The sequence below is a fragment of the Pinus tabuliformis genome, chromosome 4_1 (genome assembly GCF_031772625.1).
Source record: "Pinus tabuliformis cultivar Carrire ecotype Pingquan chromosome 4_1, CPIR1, whole genome shotgun sequence".
Classification (NCBI taxonomy): domain Eukaryota; kingdom Viridiplantae; phylum Streptophyta; class Pinopsida; order Pinales; family Pinaceae; genus Pinus; species Pinus tabuliformis.
Genome location: NC_142303.1, coordinates 836,667,634 through 836,680,883, shown reverse-complemented (window position 1 = coordinate 836,680,883; position 13,250 = coordinate 836,667,634). Strand labels below are relative to the sequence as shown.

Sequence of the window (13,250 nt, the reverse complement as noted above, 5' to 3'; positions counted from 1 at the left end):
TGAACTTGATACATATGCAATCAAACATTCACAAGCCACACTCTCTTGCTCATTCAAAAGAACACGTTCACTTCTCTCTCATGCTAACCACTAAAGCCAAGGCATATCTTTAAGTAAATGGTAGTTGGGTCATATTCTGAATGGGACTCCTATAACAAACGGTTTGAGGTCTAATTAGGACCTCATATCGAGCAGATCCCATGTATGTTGATTGTATCTAGCACTGTCAACACCACCCAAAAAGTCCAAATCTACCTGCCACATGTCCTCACCTTAGGGTGACATGTCATCACCTTACCACATAATATCGACTTGTTTCTTGTCCCTCATCACCTGTCACAACTATGCCCACATCATTAGACCTAGCAGTTTGATAAGTGTTAAATCACTTTCTACCAAACTCCTTAGCCACCAGGCACTATGATTAGTGCCTTGTCAACCATCGCTCTCTAGTCATAGGCCATGTTCACCATTTACACATCCTCCTAGTTGGGTGGTATCATAAGGACCTAAGTGCTTGCTGCCAACTCCTTGGAGATTGGGCACTATGACCAATGCTTTGTCACTCCATCACCTACTACTCACCATTGTGTTCATTTTATTATTGTTTGGTGCCAATCTAGTGAGGGGCCCATGCTAGAGCTATGAACCTTTAGAACGATGTTTGAGCTTCCAAATCTTACTCCACTTACCTTGGGAGTTAGGCTAAGTGCCATATACTATTGGAAAGGCCTTCAAGAGGACTTTCCAACCAATAACGTTTTATGTGCTTTCAAACAAGTTATCTACGACCAAAATTATTTCAAAGATAGGCTACTCGGATACACATCCAAAATTCAATAAACATAACACTCATCAAATAAAAACACAAGCATCATGCCTAAAGACTCAAAAGTCTCCCCTGAAACTTTTCATCACTTAACATCAATGACTAGACTTGACATCAATGGCAACAATTGTTAACTTACTCAATAATCTCCCCATTTGGCATTGATTGCAACAAAACCAAACATTATTGGTCATTAAGAACACCACCACTTGGAAACACTCCCCTGTCACTGAAGAAAATATTATTATTTTCTCACTCTCCCACTTTACTTTTGAAGATCCAATGGCTAATCACTCTCCCCCTTACACACTCTCCATATTCAATATCTATGTAAACATTTCATCTCATCACCAATTTTTGCCTACTCCCTCCCTTTGATATCAATGGAAAAGGGCTTAGGTAGTCTCCCTCTGACCATTCTCCTCTTAAAGAGCTATAACAGGTTGTTGATTTTAATATTTGTTGTTGATCATTGTAAACTTTGGGATTTTCATGGTCCACCAACTTAAATCAATTGATATTAATGAAAATTTTCCATTACACTGTTAATTAATATTAATTGATATTGATTGTACTCTACTCCACCTATGCTTTTACTACTCTTGTTGATATTAAAGCTCCCCCATAGCTTAGTCTCTTTTATTCTCTTTAACCTCATAACATACATCTATCCCAAACATATTTGGACAACTTCCCTCTTTTCTTGTGAAGAAAGGTGTGATACATCACTCCCAACTTTTTCCTTAGATACTCAAAAGGTTCTCAAACAATAGGCTTCGCGAATATATTAGCAACTTGTTCCTTTGTTTGGATGTATTCCAACCTCCCAATCTGATCAACCACCTATTCTCTAAGAAAATGATACTTTATGGGTATATGCTTGGTATTAGAGTGAAGAACAAGATTCTTGGACATACTAATAGCACTTGTGTTATCACATATAATGGGAATGGGTTCATCATAAGTTACCTTCATGTCTTGTAATGTTTTCTTCATCCACAAAATATGAGTACAACTTGTTGCAGCTGCTATGTACTATGCTTCATTTGTAGAAAGGGGGATAGAAGTTTTATTTTTACTTAACCAGGACACTAAACAATTCCCAAGAAAGAAAGGACCACCACTTGTGCTTCTCCTAACATCTATATCTCCAGCCCAATCAGAATCTATGTTTGTAGCTAATGAGAAGTTTTAACCCTTTGGATAAAATAAACCATAGTCCATTGTGGATCTTATATATCTAAAAATCCTCTTTGCGGTTAAGAGATGACTTTGTTTGGGGCTTGATTTATACCCCGCAACTATGCCAACAACTTGCATAATGTTTGTCCATGAGGTTGTTTTTTTTTTTTTTTTACAAGATCGTCTACTCATATATTATAAAACTGCGTTGTGCAAAAGCTGTTACATCAGATTCAAGAAGAGGAAGAAGAGATGAAGTCCAAAACCGGGACGCAGCCCTTGACTTCTGAGAGTTTAACTTGAGGAGAATATGTTGAAATAGATATCTACTGTACTGTCTGACGAACAAGCCATCTATAAGACTTACTTTGCTATTCATAAGATTAACACCAGAATTGGTTTACTGTGTCTTCCATCTGATCATCCCTCTGCTGGTCCTTTTGGCTTGCCTTTGTAGAGGCCTCTGCCTGCATGCTCTCCGTGAGGTTCTTGATATGATTGATGGCCTCCTCCAAATGCTGGCACTTTTCCTTAAGGTCCTCGATTTCCTTCTTTTGTTTTATAAGCTTTTTTCGCTTGGATCGACTGTCGGCATGAAAATCGTCTCTGAGGTCGTTATGGTGCTTTACAAACCGGGCAATCAAAAAACAGTGTTCTTTGCAAAGGGTGCAGGTGTCATTTCCTAGCACCCTATCCAGTGGATTCCCCTGTGGCTCTGCTCCCTCCTGGGCCGCTGGCTGCTGTCTGTTCTCTGCCATGACTGAGAAGAAGCGGGTTAGCGAACAAAGAGTTGAATAATGACTTGGATTATACCTGAGAACTGCGTGGATGGCCTGCTGATCAAAGTAGCTCTGCTTTTTGCCTTGCTTGTTGCTGAAGAGGAGATCAAAGGGAAGGAACCACAGTGTTCTGTGAACGCACTGTTTGCTTTCGCTGTGGTGAACTGCGTTGCCACGCTCAGGACGCCCAACTCTACCTATCTGATACTGAAAAGGCAATGAGTTTCTGAGGAGATCGGGGAAGGGAGAGGGGATATAAAGGGGAGGGGGGGACCATTCATGATGAGAGGGCGGGATATTTTTTCCTGCGGGAACTGGAAGCGGATCCTGCTTCAGATTCGAAGTGCACTCTCCAGATGGGCGGAAATGATGTTTACCTGAAAAGTCAGAGGGGAGATCACGAGAGGATTGAGTATGCATTGCTCTGGGATCGAAGGGAGAGGAGAAAGACGGCGGTGTGAAGGAGAAAGGAGAATCGAGGGATGAGAGACCGATGAAGTGATTGCTGATATGACAAAATCCGGAGAGGCTGTTCTGATGTGCTGTCTGACAGTTTGATTTCTTATGGTATCGCCCTTTCATATATTCTTTCGTTCTCACGGACCTGTCCTTGCTGCCTGTTGACTGCCTTACTTGCTAAGGAGTCCGCCTCTGCGTTATTTTCTCTTAGCACGTGCCTAAAGGTTACTTCACCCATATTTCTGATGTTATCTGTAATCCTCATCCTTATGTTGTTGAGGCCTGCTTTGCTGAATTCTTTGTCTGTGCTCATGGCTGAGATGATGATGGCCGAGTCCCCAATAATGATGGCGTTCCTTAATCCCAATCTGGATAGAATTGCGGTGCCTAGAAGTAAGCTGTAGGCTTCGGCTGCGTTATTCGAGGCCTTTCCAAGTCCCCATTCATAGCTGCAGATGGAATTCCCCTTATGGTCTTTAATTATGCCTCCTGCTCCTGCTTCTCCGGGATTGTTCTTTGATGCGCCATCAAAGAAAAGAAGGGGGCGATTTTGATTGGAAATCCATTGACTTATCTCTTCTTTAGTTCCCCTGAGTTTCCAGTTGGAATGCTTCTGATGTGCTTTGCTCTGGGGGGGAGGACTCTGAGAGTGGCTGATGTTGAAGTTACTGTACCAATCCCTTTCTTCTTGTGCCCAGCTCGTCTGATCTGGGGGAGCTATGAAGTTTGCGCTGACAGCTTCAGAAATGTTAGCAATTGTTTTTGCTATGACATTGTCTAATTTAGGCGTTTTGTTGTTAAAAACGTGATTGTTCCTAGCTAGCCAGAGGTTCCAGCAAAGGGTAGCAGGAATGCACTTCCACACTCTGATTAGATTATTCTTGCCTTTTCTAGAATGAGGGAAATCTTTCTTCCAGTTCTTCTGTAGATTGTGCATCTGGTCGTGGGTTCCTCGAATATCCAAGGGGCTTGTTAACTGTTTCCAACAACTTTTAGCGAAGGGGCAAAGTAGGAAGGAGTGCTGAATAGACTCCTCCTCTGCTCGGCAGAAACAGCAGATCGATGGGCCTTGAATTCCTCTCTTTCTCAGATTCTCAGCTGTAAGAATTTTCCCTTTTAAAAGGGTCCAATTGAAGTGTTTTACCTTTGGAAGGCATTCTGACTTCCAGGCAGCTGTGTGAAGGTTCCAATTTGCTGCAGGAGTTGTATTTTGTAAAGATTTATATCCTTCTTTTACTGAGAAGGACCCTCCACCAGTGTCCCAGATGTATCTGTCCTCGTTCTCCTTGTTGGTTGGTGCTGATCCAGATAGTGAAAGCTTCAGTGTGAGCCATAGTTCTTTGAGGTCCAGAGGGAGATGCAGATCTTTCCAAGCCAGCCATCTATTTTGGTTCCACAGAGATATATCGTACAGGGTGATTATCTTTCGTTCCTCCATCCAATCTTGCAGGGGCCTGAGCTCTTGAAGAAGGTTTCTTGGGTTGGAGTTCATTATTCTATCAGACCATATCTTGGTGTTCTTTCCGTTGCCTGGGAGTTTGGAGACATTTTCTCTGAAGTGTGCCAAAACTTTCTTGATGAGACGCCACATCGGAGTGCAAGGCCTGTCTGCTATTGGTTCATTGAGGATGTTGGAATTTGGACCTCTGAGATATTTTCTTTTTATTGTCTCCACCCACCACGAACCATTTCCTGTGAGAATCCTCCAGATCAGTTTGAGCCCCAGCGCCTGGTTGGAAAGGCTTGGTATTTTTATGGAGAGACCTCCTTTTTCATAAGGAAGAGTGACTTGGTCCCAGTTGACGAGGCTGAATTTCTTTGTGTCCTATTTACCTCCCTGCCAGAGAAAACTGATCATCATGAGTTCCATGTGTTTGTGGATACTAGCAGGAGCCATAATTACCGCATATTGGTAAATTGGGAGGCCTGAGAGGACAGCCTTTATAAGGATGGTTCTGCCAGCTAGGTTTAGCCAAGAGGCGCCCCAGCTCTGGAGTAGGCCTCTCATCTTTTCAATATGATTTGTCCAGACCTCTGCTTTGATGTGTTCCTTTGCCAGAGGCAGACCCAAGTAAGAAAATGAGCTCCAATTTTTTTGTAGTGGAATGTCCAGAATTTGGGCTATTCTTTGTTGTGTCTGATAGGGCACATTCCAAGTGTACAGTTTACATTTCCTGTTGTTCAGTTTGCCTCCGGAAGCTTGGAGGAATGCATCCAAAACTCTTTTGAACCTCCTAGCCATCAAACTGGAGGCTCCCCCAATTAATAAAGTGTCATCCGCGAATAACGAATGATTTATCTCCTTTATTCCTCTTTCAATGCGTATGCCTGTGATTTCTTTTTTGTTGCGAAGATTTTCTAGATGAACACTGAGAGTCTCCGCCATGATAATGTAAAGGAAAGGGGAGAGGGGGCAGCCTTGCCTTAGCCCCCTGGAACTTCTGAAGGATTTGCTGGGCCGACCATTGATCAGCGGGGCAGTCCAAGGATTGGAGATACACCCGCTGATGATGCTAACAAAGTTGGAGGAGAAACCGAATTTTTTTAGGACTGCACTTAAGAAGGAGTGGTCCACTCGGTCAAATGCGTTGGCCATGTCCAGTTTGATGATCATTCCACGTTCTCCTCTGTTGTGGCTGCTATGGATGGCTTCCTGGATTAAAATAACATTGTCTGTGATCTGCCTCTTTGGGACAAAGCCGCCCTGATTCTCTGAAATTAGAAGAGGAAGGAATTTCTTTAACCTGTTGGCAATTATTTTTGTTATGATCTTGTATGAGACATTGCAGAGCGAAATGGGCCGGAACCTATCAAAAGATTTGGGGTTTGCTTCCTTGGGAATCAAAGCTATGTGTGAAGACTTTGTGTTGTCCCCCAACTTGTGATTTCTAAATGCATTTTTTACCATTCTCACAAAATCCTTCTTTATAGTTTCCCAATGCTGCCTGTAGAATGCAACTGTAAATCCGTCCGGCCCCGGAGCCTTGTCTTGCTGCATGCTGAAGGTGGCTTCTTTGATTTCTTCTGCTGTAGGATCTTGCTCCAACTTGTTATTGTGATCCTCTGTTATTTTGCTCTCTATTACACTTAGAAATGCATCGCTGTCATATTGTTGGGGATCTGCCGAAAGAAGAGCCTTGAAGTGATTAAATGCTGCGTTTTTTATGTCTTCTTGTTCCTTCAACTCTCTCCCTTCCACTTCGATTTTGTCTATCTGATTGCTGGCTCTTCTGATTTTGACATTATTGTGAAAGAAAGAAGTGTTTTTATCCCCAGCTTTCAACCATAAGCAGCGGGATTTCATTCTTTGCTCCTCTTCCTCCACTCGGTTTTGCCGATATAGCTCTTTGTACATATTTTTTTCCTTCTCTAAGTCCTCTGCTGTGTATTGCGTCTGTTCTTTTTCTTTGTGCCAGCTTTCCATCTCTGTTAACAGCTCTGTTTTCTTTTTCCTTTCAGAGGTTGCCTTATCCCTCGCCCATTGCTTTATAACTGTCCTAAGTTGTTTTAGCTTTGTTTCCCATACGAAATGTGGCGAGCCTAATACTTCATTTGCCCACTGTTTTCGTACAAGGGTGCGAAAATCTTCATGGGAGTCCCAGGCTTTGTTATATTTGAAAGGAAGAGGACCTAAGTTTATTCCTTTGTCCAAGGTGAGGACCACGGCCTTATGGTCCGATGCTGTGCCGTGAATTATATGACTCCTGATTGCTTGGAAATTACCTGCTACACCTTCCTGAATTAGGAACCTGTCCAGCCTCTCTTTTATATTGTGTGATCCTGTTCTCTTATTGGTCCATGTGTATTTGCCATTCGACAGAGGGGTGTCGATCAGATTGAAGAGCTGAATGATGGCTTCTAACTTGTCTCTCGATGGATCTGCATGGTAGTTCCCACCATATTTTTCTTCCACCTGCCTAATTAGATTCAAATCTCCCCCAAGAATTATCCAGCTGCTATGGATAGTGGTGAGATCCGCTTCTATCGAGTTCCAACAGCTGGCTTTGTCTCTGTAATGGTTAGGTGCATATATATTATAAATGTAATAAACTTCTTGGGTGCTTTTATTCTTTAGATCTGTTCTGATCCACCAGTTGCATAGCTGTGAGTTGATGATTTCCCACTTATTTTTGTTCCATAATGTTCCTATACCTCCTGAAGCCCCATCTGAACCTTTTGATATGCCTGTGTAGTTTTTGAATCTTTGGGTTTGAAGTAGAAAGTCCTGCTCGGTGGTTTTGGTCTCCTGGATTAGGAGAATGTCTGGCTGTTCCTGATTTATAAGGTCCTTGATTGCTTTCAGCTTTAAGGAAGAGCCGATCCCCCTACAGTTCCAAGAGACCAAGTTCATTATTTACCAGTTGTGGGGTGGGATCCTGATTTCTCCTTGGCCTTTTCGCCACTTCCTTTTAGCTTGCCTAGGAATGAATCCATGGGTTGTTGAGTACCGGTTGCCATCTCCTTAGCTGTTGTTTCGTCCCTTAGCTCTTTATTCGTTTTTCGACCAACTTTTCTCGGGGGATCGGATGGCTGGTTGGCTTCTTTTGCTTTGTTTCTAGTGAGGATTCTTTCGATGGTAGGAGGGGGGGAGGGAGGAGGGTTGGAACACGGAGAGGCTGGGCGTGGGGATTGAGGAGGGGAGGGCGGAACTTCAGCTGTTAGGGATTCGAAGGGGTTGGAGGAGGAGGGGAAAGCTGAGGAGGGAGGGGGAGGAGGGGGAGGTTGACTTGTTGCCGGAGGGGCTGTGGAGCTAGTGCCCGGGTTAGAGGAGGACTTTTTCCTTTTAACTTGTTCCCATGGTCCTTCAGCATTTTCCTCATTATGTTCTACTTCATTTACTTTTAACTTGCTACATCTATTGGCAAAGTGACCGTACTCGTGACATACCTTGCATTTGAAGGGCAGCTGTTCGTAATCCAGCTGCTGAATGTGCATCCATTGATCCACCTTTAACTTAATGGCTTCTGGCAGTCCTTTCCCAAGATCAACTTCAACGCAGATCCTTGCGCATGCATGCATATTCTCCCTTGGTTCCGATCTGTCTATATATTTTCCAACTGCATTGCCGATCGCTTTGACCGATTCATCCCCCCAGCAGTGCAGGGGCAAATGGGGGAGGCGCACCCAAACAGGGACCGCGTTGGGAATGTCCATTTCCGGATCGAAGTCCGGGGTCCATCTGTTCAGATAGAGACCTCTTGTGTCCATGAAGTAAGGTCCATTGCGGAAGATGAGGTGCTTGTCTTCTTTAGTCTCGAACAGGAAGGTGTAGTATCCTCGCCCGCAGAATCTGATGGCGATCTTTCCTTGGATCATTGTGCTCCAGTTGCGCTCCACCCATTTTTGGACAGTTCTTGGAGATGGCCAGAGTCCAGTGAACTGTCCAACAAGACCTCTTTCTGATAAAGCTATTGCCGATTTCCTTGGGAGGGATGGAGGTAGGTTCACCTCAGGGATCTCATCCAGCTTTTTTATGAACTTTGTTAATGAGGGGCGAGGTCTGGCATCTGATGGCTCTGACAGAAGAGAGGCAAAGATTTCCTCTGGGTTCTCTGAAGCTGGAGGAGGGGAAGCGGATCCTGCCATTGCAGGCCCGCTGAGAACGGCAGGAGGGACAAACCGTCAAGCGGCCGGTTCCCCGAAGGTGGGGTCCGCGCTAAACGACGAGAACAAGGGTGCAGCAGAGGCCCGACCAGGCAGAGCCTGGGGGCGAGGGCAGAGGCACGGGGTTCGATCGGTCAAAGCTCCATCGCAGCGTCGCAGTCCTGCCCAAATCCTTCATACCCGTCTGAAATCTCCATGAGGTTGTTAGGTATAAAAGGTTGATTATAATTAATTTATACATTGTTTGACTTATCTCTGGTTAGTCATCATCTTTGTTGAGTTTACATCTAATGACCATAAGAGTATTAATAGGAGAACACTCTTCCAACCCATCTTTCTTTAAAAATTCTTTGAGGTACTTGCCTTGGGAAATGAATATACCTTTTGTTGTTTGAGTAGTCTGTAAGCCAAGGAAAAATGAAAGTTCCCCAAGCATAAACATTTTGAATTCACCTTGCATATCACCTACAATTTTTTGGTTGAGTAAATCTACATCACTACCAAAAATAATGTCATTAACATAAAAAGCAATAATTAGAATATCATCAATTTTAGATTTGATATACAAATTACTAGTAGTCATTCCTCTTTTCAAACCTTGTTGTTGTAGGTGTTTGTCTAATTTTGAATACCATGTCCTACACACTACCTCAATATTTTCTAATAGTTGAAAACCTTCAAGCCATTCAAATTAAACGTCTTCTTCAAGTTCACCATTCAAAAATGTTGATTTTACACCATTTGATAAACTTTGAAATTCTTGTGAGTAAAAAATTCTAGAAACATTCTAATTGTTCCTAATATTTCTACAGGAGAAAAAGTTTATTCAAAATAGACTCCTTCAACCTGAGCATATCCTTTACATACTAATCTGGCCTTATTTCTCATAACTTGACCATCCTCATTTAATTTGTTCTTGAAGACCCGTTTTGTGAAAATGATATTTTTGTTCAATGGTCTTGGAATTAATTCCCAAGTTTGGATCTTCTCAATCTAACTAACTCTTCATTCATGGCTTGTACCCAATGTTTATCTTGGCTTTCCTAAGAAAAATATTTTACTTCAATCATGGAAAACATAGCATATGAGCTTGTTTTGAATTATTTATGAATTTTCTTCTAGTTTGGACTGTTGCTTCCACATTACCAACAATCTTATTTATCGAATGATGCTTTTGTACATACCTTGAAGGGGTCATTAGGTGAGATAACTTTGTCTCTTCTTCTTCATCTTATCTTGATTCTTCGAGTTGTTCTATTTCATCTTCACTATTGGTTTGATTAGGTGGACTGATAAATATTGGTTGCTTGCTTTTGAGAGGTGATTCCTCATCCACTCTCACATCAATGTTGTCTACAATATTGCATAATACTTTATTGTAACATATATATTCCCTTTGTTCCTAATTGAATACCCTAGAAATATCCCTTCATTAGATCTTGCATCGAACTTACCCTGATTTTCATCATTGTTCTTGATGCATCACTTCTTGCCAAATACCTTAAAGTGCTTTATTTAGGTTGGTTTTCCATACCATAGTTCGGAGAGAGTCTTTTCACTATTGGTTCTAAGATGCGCCTTGTTTAAAATATGGATTGTCATGTGAACATAGTCGATCCAAAATGCATTTGGCATATTACTTTCATCCAACACAGCATTGGTCATCTGCTCCATGGATCTATTTTACCTTTTAGCCACACCATTTTGTTGTGGAGTATTTGCAATTGTGAATTATCTTCTTCTACCATGTTCTTCACAAAAATTATCAAACTCATTTGAAGTAAACTCTCCACCCCTATCAAACCTTAAAAAAATCAATTTGAAATAAGTTTGGCTTTCAACCATGGCTTTGAAAAATTGAACTTTTCAAATGCTTTAAAATTCTCTCTTAAAAATGTGACCCACGCAAGCCTACTATAATCATCAATAATAGTATGAAAAATTCTCACCACTTGGGTTAGAAGCTTTTTAGGGGACACATAAATCTATATGAACTAGTTGTAGAACCTTGGTAGATGAGTTTTCTTTGGTCTTGAAGGGTACTAAGATTTTCTTCACAATTTCACATGATTTACAAATTGTGTTGCTTAGACTTGAGATTTTCAACAAGTCCTTTACATCTCCCTTTTTGTCGAGTTTCACTATATGGTCAAAGTTCAAATGTCCCAATCTTCTATGCCATAACTAGCTCTCATAATGGTTCCCCAAACAACAATTCTCATTTTTTCATTTAATATGTGTACATTACTTGATGTTCGTAGCTTTTTCCATTACTTTCCCTGTGTTTGAAGTCTTTATTTCACATCCTTTGGAACAAAAAAGTGATAACATACCCTTGTCACACATTTGACTCACACTCAAGAAGTTGTGTTTGAGTCCATTTGTTGTTATCCTAGAGACAGTTCTTCGCTGAAGGGTAACCAGTACCTAGGACATTTGTTTCAAAATTTATATATATATTAATTTTGAAACAAATGTCCTAGGTACTGGTTACCCTTCAACCAACTTCCGAGAGACAACTTATACCATGAAATGAAAACTGTGTTTTTTGGATGCAAGAAAACCTTCTCAAAGTTGGCCAAATATAAATTCTTACAACTTTTAAGAAGATATAGAGTGGCAAGAAGAAAATAATAGAAAGAGAATTTAATATATCGGGTTATAAAGAATCAAATATATAAACCCTAGTTGGAATTTTATATGGACTATGAAATATGATGGAGTGATAAGCAATGGACAAATGTTCAAAGTTTTACAATTAAACTTTACAAGTATCTTCTGCAACCATTTAGAAACATAGATAAATATGTTTATCTTAAGTGAAAACTAAGTGCTATAGCACATGTGCTTGAAATAGAAGAAAATAGATAAACTTTTCACAAAAGGAAAACACACATATTGTAACTCATCGATATATTGGAATCAAATTTTGATGGACTTTATTAATCTCCAAAAATAGTGTGAACATTACAGAAAATTTACTTGCAAAAAGTCTCTAAGGCAAAATCTTCGAACCCCTTCTGAGGGATTCCTCTGTCTTTTTAAAGAAATTTACATCAAGAACAGTTATGAATAACTGCCAAAATTGTCTAACTACTTAATTGCCTTTTTAATTAAAAACTTATGCTACACTCGATGTTTAGTTCCACGAATTCAACAACTATAGGCTTGATCAAATCTTGACATCTTTTTGAAAGGGTTTCATCAGGAACAACATATTGGATCATCTTCTAGAAAGCGTCCTTCAAAACTGTCAATTTGGTATACATAGGCTTTGAATCAACCGAAGTAATTGAAAGTCCCTCTATAGAAATTTGACCCCTGTTATACCTTTCAATACCACATTCTTTTCAAGGGTGGAGTCTATTCTACATTTAGTTGTTATTAACTCTTGCTCATATGTCTCCCAAGGAAGCAAATCACCTTGCACACCCCAACAACCTAGTAGTCTAGATGTTATTCTCTTATCATATTCTAAATCAAATGAATCCACATATTTATTTACAATCTCTAGTTTGTTTACAGTTTAAATAAGTAGGAGGTTCTTCTCAATTATTTTACTGATTTGTAGAGGAATCCATGATTAATGAAGTTTTTTCAACAATATGCATTGCCTTTAATTCTTATGAGTACTTTTCATATAGAAATTTGATGATCTTTCTAGCCTTTTGTGTTTCCTTTTTACCTTGTTCCTTACATGAAGTCATAGCCATTTGAACCTCTGTGAGAGCATATATTTCTTCAACAATGATTTGAAAACGTATCCATTTAGAGCAAACCTGTTGAATTATATCATCCCAAACAATTTATCTAGCCTCAATCAAAGACATATTACCTTTCAATCTATTCTTTAACTCTTTAATCTCCTCTTGAGTTGATTTATATTTCTCAATGATCTGGTCATTTTCTAGATTTATTGATTTTAATTGCATTTCTTTAACAATCAACTCTACTTGAGACAAAGCTAAATGGTCCTAGAGCTTCTTTATTTCAACTTTTGATAGTGTGAGTTCAGTCATTACCTTTTTTAATTTATCTAAAGGGTCTTTTGACTCATTGGATACCATAATTGTACATACATGGGCTCTTAATAGTTTGCTCCATATCTTTGACCTTCTCCTTAAGGGCTACCACATCCTTGTTCATGTCCTTCAACTTAGTCATTAACTGCTCTTTTTCTTTCTCCACATGAGCTAGCTCTGTTGTCTGGACATGCTCTGTTATGGGCATCTTCAGTTTTTGTCATAATGATTGCATTTCAGATTCTGTGCTTTGCATCAAAGTTGTAATTGCCTCTTTGTCATCTAGATCAACCCCTAGTTTGATAATCAATTTTTGAATCCTTCATTTTGTAAATGTAAAGCTCTAGAATTGGATTTCTCCTACTTAATTCTATT

The 13,250-nt window shown here is 40.3% G+C and overlaps 1 protein-coding gene across 1 annotated transcript; it reads right to left on the bottom strand.

Moving 5' to 3' along the window:
• Positions 1 to 3,352: 3,352 nt before the first annotated feature.
• Positions 3,353 to 8,403, bottom strand: LOC149178820 (uncharacterized). Its single transcript, XM_089422246.1, has 4 exons — positions 8,137 to 8,403; positions 7,402 to 7,574; positions 5,083 to 7,259; positions 3,353 to 4,941 (listed from the first exon to the last, which is right to left on the bottom strand). Exons 1-4 carry the CDS (start codon positions 8,401 to 8,403, stop codon positions 3,353 to 3,355), a joined length of 4,206 nt encoding a protein of 1,401 aa, XP_089278372.1.
• Between the last annotated feature and the right edge of the window lie 4,847 nt (positions 8,404 to 13,250).